The sequence below is a fragment of the Rhamphochromis sp. 'chilingali' genome (assembly GCF_963969265.1).
Source record: "Rhamphochromis sp. 'chilingali' genome assembly, chromosome: 13".
In the NCBI taxonomy this organism is placed as follows: Eukaryota; Metazoa; Chordata; class Actinopteri; order Cichliformes; family Cichlidae; genus Rhamphochromis; species Rhamphochromis sp. 'chilingali'.
In genome coordinates this window covers 20,040,311-20,048,225 of record NC_137940.1, presented here as the reverse complement: position 1 = coordinate 20,048,225, position 7,915 = coordinate 20,040,311, and the positions used below count along the sequence as shown (strand labels likewise).

Below are 7,915 nucleotides of genomic sequence, written 5' to 3'. Positions count from 1 at the left end.
GCTTTCGAAGGTTCGAAAAAAGTTCTTTATGGTCTTTTTCGCATTCCGTAGAAATAAGGACTGTTCAAATCCGCTGTGGGGTTGGCTTTTTTTTTATTTTTTATTCTCACTGTAAACATTCTTTCGAATATATTGAATTCAAAGCAACTTAAGGCAAAGTTAAAGTTGAGTCTCGAATGCAGTTAATTTATCTCTATAACCCCCACTTGCACATTTTTATTGTATTATTTTACACCCCTGTGTGACTGGAATGGTACAGTCCGGAACTTGAACTATTTTGCGGGAGCAGCGGGAAGCTGAGCTCCTCCGACCGACGAACAGCTTATATAACGTACTAAACCTACAGTTGTTCGCAATGAGGTGAGAACTTTCCGTTTTGATTTCTAACATTTCAACACTACAAGAAATATTTCTTTATACATACCGGAACACCTTGTTTGCTAAAAGAAACTTTTCGTTGACCTGCTGCTGTTAGCATGATGTCAGTGAGGGAAGTTATACTGTCGAATAACGAAAAGAGAAACACACTTGTGTTATAGAGTGTGACAACTAGTGGTATGTATCTGTTCCGTGATGGCGGTCACAGCTTCAAAAGTGCTTCGTTTGGAGCCATTCACAGAGCCAGAGCCTGCTTTATATGTACAGCCAGTTCTCAGTATTTGTATGGCCGCCCTCTTCTTTCTGATGTTGATCACCATCTCTCTGAGCTTGCTCACATTCAATAAAAACAACAACAACAACAACAACAACAACGATGTAGCAGATAAGCTCTTATTTCTTTTAATCTACATTCGGCACAAGAGCCGGCCTCTTAATAAGAAGCACATTTTGCCACTGGCTCAATGTTTTTATTTCACATGTGGGTGTAACGTAGAACGTGGAAGGTTTAAAATATATCAGCTACATGTGGCATGAAATAGGAAACCCAGATGAGTATTTACACGATGTGAGCCACTTATCGAGTGATGGTTTGTCTTGAATGGTTGGGTGGTGTGTCACTGTAAAGTGTGGGACAGCCTATCTACTCTATTAACATAAGTGACAGTCCTCTGCTAAAGGAGGTAATCATGAAGCACTTTCCTTTTAGTATTTTAAGAATATAACCGGCTCTCGTTATCGATATAGCCTCACCTGGGTCTATCCAGGTAAGAATTCCACCACAGCCTTGCGTTCTTTAACCAGGCTGGTAGGTGAACAAACCCAGCATCCAGAGCCAGTTACAGTTTTTTCTGATTGCTTAAGCACATTTTTTGTAACTATTGGCTAATTTTGCAAAACTCTTCACACAAATAAGAAAACCTGTCACCCAATAATCAAAACATTGTAGTTCTCTTGCAAAAGCAAACACAGCTAGATTAACTCTTCACACCTTCGTAAAAATGGTGTTTCCGTATCAAACAGTACACACAAGCCATCATCTACTAAGCACACAATGCACCAACTGCACACTGATGGTATGAATACAAAACACATCTGGCTTTTGCTTTCTCTGTGCACAAGGTAGGCTATGTCAGTTTGAGCTCATACTTCTGTCATAGATCCATAAGCATAGAGGGATCCAAACTTCAAGTACTGGTGTTTATTCAAACACATCAAAACAAACACAAGTGTTTATTTCCAAGTATAGGATTATTTGCAATCGCCATAATGACTATATGGGTTACTTGGTCTGCAGTGAACATGCTTCCTCTGCCCCCAGCATCTGGTCATCTAGCAATTCTGTAAAGTAACAATTTCAGTATTTTTACATCAATGGTATTGGTGTGTTTCTCATTGGCATATGGCAGTGCTACAAATCTTTGTGCGAAGTGACTGTACTAACCGATTCTCATTTCAAGATGTCCCTATGGTACTTGCTACAGTGTAGCAGCTCGAGTTAGGCTGGACCCGTTGGCCAGCTACCCTCAGGGTCATTCCATAGTTGATTACATGGTCCACTATTGTAGCTCTGATGTCATCAGCAATTCTATTTCTTACTCTTCCTACCCTTCCTCTCCCCCCTCCTCGTCTTCCTCTTGCTCCTCCTTGTCCTTGTCGTCCTCTTCATCCTACTTCTTCACCTCCACGTCCTCTTCCTCGGCCTCCTCTACTTCTCACTCTTTCTGCTCCCTCCATTGTACTCCGCACACACAGCTTACCTGTATTATAGTGCTTAGGCTGATTGCAAAGTGAACTAATTATCTAAAAAAGTTTTCACATGTGAAAGTGTGCCAGACAGTTGGCAAGTTAGTGTTAATGATAGCCATACATGTGTATACTTTTGCTAGGAGTGTGTTGGAAATTTGGTAATTGAGTGTTGTGCAGTGAATTGTGCCTACAGTTTTGCAAAGTGTGTGTTACAAAATTGCAAACTGAGTGCAAAGCAGTTTTTGTGCTTTTAGTTTTGCAAACTCAGTGAGTGGTTTTGCTATAAGTCTGAATAGTTTTAGAGATTGTGCTACAGGAATCACAGTTAGGGTTTAAGCATTCAGAAAAAACTGTAATAACATATGGCCTTTTGTTTATGCAGTGCCAAAAAGCGACGGGGAACCAGAGTGTCGGCAGCGCCTCCAGTGGAGAGCGAAGTAAGTTCATCCATGACTGGTTCAGTGTGATCAGATCGATTGGTCCTTCTTTTGTTTGCTGCATCGTTGAGGAAAAACACGTAAAAATAGTTGTTGTGGGGCAACTTTTTAAAGCACCTAATTATACTTTTATTCCACTTTGTTTTGCTCAAATTTAGAAAGCGTCAGCTTTTGATCAAATGGATTCCACCAACCTGTCCTCTATAGACAAAGCTAGCTTCCTGGCAGGGTTACAGATAAATTATGGTAAGACTATTGAATCTGAGTACCTTTGTCATGTGTTGTTATACATTTTCTGCTCCTAATGAACTTTGGCTGACCACATGATGCTTGTGTTGCCCAGGCAACCCTCTGCACAGTACCGCCATGGAAGAAGATTTAAATGTGCCTGAAGAAGAACAGAACAGACCAGAAAACCCAGGAAAGGCCACCGGCGGACAGCGTGGATCTGCTGTAAAGAGGAATGTGGCAGAGGAAGGTCGAGAGAATAGGAAGGAAGAAAAGAAGGTAGAGAGGGGCAGGAGAAGTGCTGGTGAGAAGGGCCAAACCAGGTAAGGTATAGTTAATGTGCACTTACTAGTTTATTGTGACGTGAGTGCTGACTTCTTTTTTTTTTTTTTAAACCTCCTGTATGCACCGGTTAGCCCTGAGAAGGAAGCCACTGCAGATGAACAAGCAGAGCCACATGTGGAGGTACATAAATCTGTCCCAGAGAAGGACAGTCAGCCTGCTCCTAAAGCCATACAGAAGCGTTTAATTGGGAAGAAGCCTGCCAAGAGGAGAAGTGCAAGGTGAGGCCCTGTACAAAGAGTGTGATGACATAAAAACCCCTCAAAGCTCTAGAAGCTCCTTTCTACTTACCCAAATATTTATGACTGTGAGTACAGAAGCTGCCCCCCCACTCTGGAAGAACTTAAACAAACAACTTGAACTTGACTGTCTGAGTAATGATGCTGAAGTGACTGACTTTTATGTTATATCCCTACTGGTTTATTTATCTGTGTGTGTGTCTGTCCGTGTCCCACTAGGCCTGTGAATAATCAGCAAAGGAAGGAGGACAAGAAGAGAAAAAGTGAGTCTGCTAGTGGAAGATCAAGTGACAGTCAGTCACAGGTGAGGAGCTCTTGTGTGGTCATAAAGCCTTTCAAATAAAAATAGAGTTGAGATGTCAGATGTGCTGAAAATAATGATTTGTTCCAGAGCTCTGGCCCCGCCCCACAGAAGAGCAGGCGAGTGCTTTCATCTGATGAGGAGGATGTGGATGTAGACTCCAGCTGGGTATGGACTAGCATTAGCACAGAGCTTTGAGCAACAGTGGCAAATATGGGCTATATTCTAACTTTGCATCTTTTTCTTCATGTCATTTCCTCAGAATCCAAGTCCAAAGAAGGCCGTGAGGGGAAGCTTAGGAAGAATGAAAAAGTCTTTGTACGAGAAATCCAAAGCTAGGAAGTCTTCATCAGGTAAGAGCAAAGAGAACTAGTTACTGTCTGTTATCACTTTTACAATGCATAACGTCTGATTAGACTTCATTTCTGCTGCTGCGTTTGGATGTAAGGGTCAGAATTTGGTACACACAGCATGAAAGCATGACCTGCCTGGTATTGATGGTTCAGGCTGCTGGTGCCGGTGTAATAGTGTGGATATTTTCTTGGCTCACCTTGGGTTTCAGTATTATCAACTTTATTTAAAAGCAAATACATACCTGAGTATTGGTGCTGACTATGTGAATCCATTTATGACCACAGTGTACCCATTTCTGATAGCTGCCTCCAGCACGATAACACGTCATGTCATAAAGCTCAAATCGCGACAAACTGGTTTCTTGAACATGTTGTCATATCACTGTGGAGCAAATCTCTGTGGAATGTTTCCATCACATTCCTGATTGTAGAAATTGCAACATTTTAGAAAACAACAGAGGGTCCAACCCAACACTATGCAGGTGTACCTAATGAAATGTCCAATGAGTGTATTTGTAATCAGTATCTGTGGCAGTGTTTCACAAAACATGCAGTTGGCATGAAGGTGGGAGGCTGTTGTAGTCAACACTGTCGCCTTACTGCAAAGGTTCTGATCACATGTTGTTGTGGGGTTTTTTGTTGTTGTTGTTTTTTTGTAACTAACACAACAAACATTTGTTTCTGAACTGTATCAACTGTTGGTGTGATGGACCAAGCAGCCAATTACACCATTTTACCCCCCAAAAAGACAAATTTAAAAATAAAATTAGTGGATTCATAAAGAAGCTCAACTAAGCATAACTACTCAAAAAGTGACTTCCAGAAACTTAAATGAGTAAACTGAGCACAAAGACAAAGGAGGGTAACAGTGGTTTGGCCAAACCATTTACTCACAGAGGGAAACAAACACAAAATAACATAACTGCACCTGGCCACACCTTTTGCCCAGACAGGAAGCAGCCAGTATAACCACACAATGCTACTATGTGCTCATAATATCATTGTTAGGATAAAGTAGAGACATTAATGAATTATATTGCTAAAATAACTGGAATCCAAACTAAGGAGGTGAATGTATGGATTGATTTTGCCCATGTGTGGCTGATGCAGTCACAGTTGGCCTTCATCAGAAAGAACCGAAACAGACTCTAACCACATCACTGGGAAAAGTATCTCAGTGAGCCTGGCCCTGTGCTTTATTTAATATTACTGTAATTTAATTGTAATTGACATTTTTCCTTAAAAAATTATTGCTCAGAGTGATTAAATAATGGAGATGATTCCCCTCGAAGGCAGTGGATCCGGAGAACCAGAACAGGCCAGCACAGGCGAGCAGAGGAGGAAGAAACGAGGCCAACACAGAGGGACAGAGTTGGAGGTGCTGCTGGATTCCTTCCTTGACTTCTGTGAGCAGTACAGGTAAATTTCCAAAATTCAACGCTCATTCACCGTGACCGTCTCTGTAGCCTGTAATCTAGGCTTTAAGTACACATTAAAGTACACATTACAGTCATTTTTATTAACGCCTTTGCATTGACAGCAGCTGTGTTTCACACAGATATCTATCACAGATAAATATTGAAGCAATGATGTTTACTTTAGAAAAGCTCAAAGGCTGAGTCAGGATGCAAGAAAACTGCAAGCATGCTGGTAGAGGTAATCATTCAGGTTGCCAGTAGCATTACTTTGTTCTGCTTGCTTTCAGGGAGTCTGTGGGGTCTAAAGCTGTCAGACACACCATTGATTGTTTCTCCAGCAATGTCAAAGACCAGCTCACAGAAAAGGTCAGACTTTCCTGATTCTGGTCATGATGTCAAACAGAGGTTGTCAAGGACAACACAGCTTTACTCTGTGTTGTTTTGAAGGATGCTACAAGCTGGATTAAACCAACAGTGTAATACCAGTAACTCATACATTGTGTAGCCATATTAGAGTGTAAAGCACTATAGAAGGACAGGATTACAGTGACAATTGTAATGCTAAGTATTTTGTTGGTTACTGACATTAAACATCATGAAATGCAGGGAGGTCCCTACAAGGCCTTTTTCATCTAACGACATAATAAGTAGTCGATCCTACTTCAAACTCTAGATGTCACGAATGGACTTATGATATAACTTGGATTTGTTTTCTCCATGAATTGAGTCTAATAGACAGCAGCATTTTGTTGATCAGCCATCATTAAATCAAACACTGTATTTGTCTCTTTCAGATCACTTCACTTAAAGAGCTCAAGGTTTTAAAAAGAGAAAACAACAAGGTAATTATGACGTCTGGTCAGCATTACTAATGTAAGCATGGTAAAATACTAAATTGTGACCCTAGTAGCATGTTAGTACGCCACCTCTGATCAAGGATCCCAAACACACATCGGGACTGGTTGGAATGGATCGATCAGGCTACCAAACGCACTCAGTCAAGCTGCAGTTTGTTAATGGACATTGAATTAAATATTATTGTGTGTGTATATTTGTGTTCTTTTGACCCTGTGTGGATTGGAGGAAATCCTAAATGGATTCAAACAAAGTCTTGTTTTTTGATTTGTTTGGTTTTTAAGTCATTAAAGATTTGTGCTGCACAATCATTGCACTGGAAAAAGTTCAAAGAACTCATTAAAGTCCTAAACTTCCCATCACGATGAATTTACATAAGCATCTAACCACACCACCTCCCTGCTAGTTAATGATTCTCAACTTTGACTCATTCAAAACGGTCAAAATCAGATCAATAGGCTCATTTTGACGTTTCTGTGTGTCCTTGAACTTCTAGTCTGCACGACAATAATCCACTTTATACTCTTGGAAGATAAGACGAGAACTTTAGTCATTTAATCGTTCCATATCGCCTCCTTACCTTCCGTATGAGCTGGCAGAATGTGTTAGACATGAACATACTGTTACTGTGATTTTATGTCAGAGTACTGATGCCTATGTTTAGCTCAAAGTCAGCGTCCATACTTTGCACTGAAGGATAACAGAGCAGCTTGTATTTCTGTAGGTTGGGTAAAGTGCTTGTTTCCATTGTTCTGTGTTAGGTGGGCTCTTTGATCCGTAAAAACACGCAGAGACTGTTTGATACCAAGCATGAGATGATGAGGTGAGCAGCAGCTCACACACATGGTTTACAAACAGCCTGTTATAACTTTTATGTCTTTATAGAGTCATTTATGTGAAAGAACTAGGTCTTGGAGAATGTAAAAGTTTACATTCTTTTCCTTTCACTGACTGCTGACCTCGTGTGATTGTTCTAACAGAGCAGAGAGGCAGGCATGGTTGCTGGAGAAGGAGAAAGCTGAACTTCAGCAGCGGTTAGCTGACCTGAGACGAAGCCAGGCCTTCCTCCATGACATCAGAGAGCTCAACCGACAGTACCTGGACTACAGACAAAAACACCCCAATGAGAAAGAGACGGTAGAGATGCACAACAACATTAAATACCCAAATACTGTATTGTGTATTTCAATGATGAGCTGAATTCTGGTTCCTTTTTCCAGTACGGGGCCTCCAGCTTACCAGCTCTGCTCTTGGAGACGAAGCACATTAAAACAGCAGAGAGAAAAGAGACTTAAAATGAGTCTGGGAAATGACACAAATGCAGAACGTTTAAAGCTCCCAGAGACTGCACAATATGAGATGAGAGGCTGGAAGCAGCTTGACGGTTTGGATTGTAGATAAGGCTTTGTATATAACACTGTCCTGTTCATTTAGATCATAAATGTAAACTGGATGATTACTAGAAGAATGTGACATGTTTTATAGATTAATAATATGAATACATTCATATTGTATTTAATAAATTCAAATAACGGAACCAGAGTTTGTGTGCGTGTGTAGTTCAGTTACTTTCTTTATTTAACAAAAGGAAAGAAATTCCGGAAGCAGTCTGAAC

At 40.7% G+C, this 7,915-nt stretch overlaps 1 protein-coding gene across 1 annotated transcript; it reads left to right on the top strand.

Moving 5' to 3' along the window:
* Positions 1–158: 158 nt before the first annotated feature.
* cenpu (centromere protein U) lies at positions 159–7,842 on the top strand. The gene is made up of 14 exons (XM_080900645.1): positions 159–360; positions 2,510–2,564; positions 2,723–2,810; positions 2,908–3,115; positions 3,209–3,355; positions 3,593–3,677; positions 3,765–3,842; positions 3,937–4,027; positions 5,320–5,446; positions 5,733–5,811; positions 6,240–6,287; positions 7,062–7,123; positions 7,281–7,437; positions 7,521–7,842. The coding sequence occupies exons 1-14, from the start codon at positions 356–358 to the stop codon at positions 7,593–7,595; spliced, it is 1,305 nt and encodes a 434-aa protein (XP_080756771.1). The 5' UTR covers positions 159–355; the 3' UTR covers positions 7,596–7,842.
* Positions 7,843–7,915: the final 73 nt, after the last annotated feature.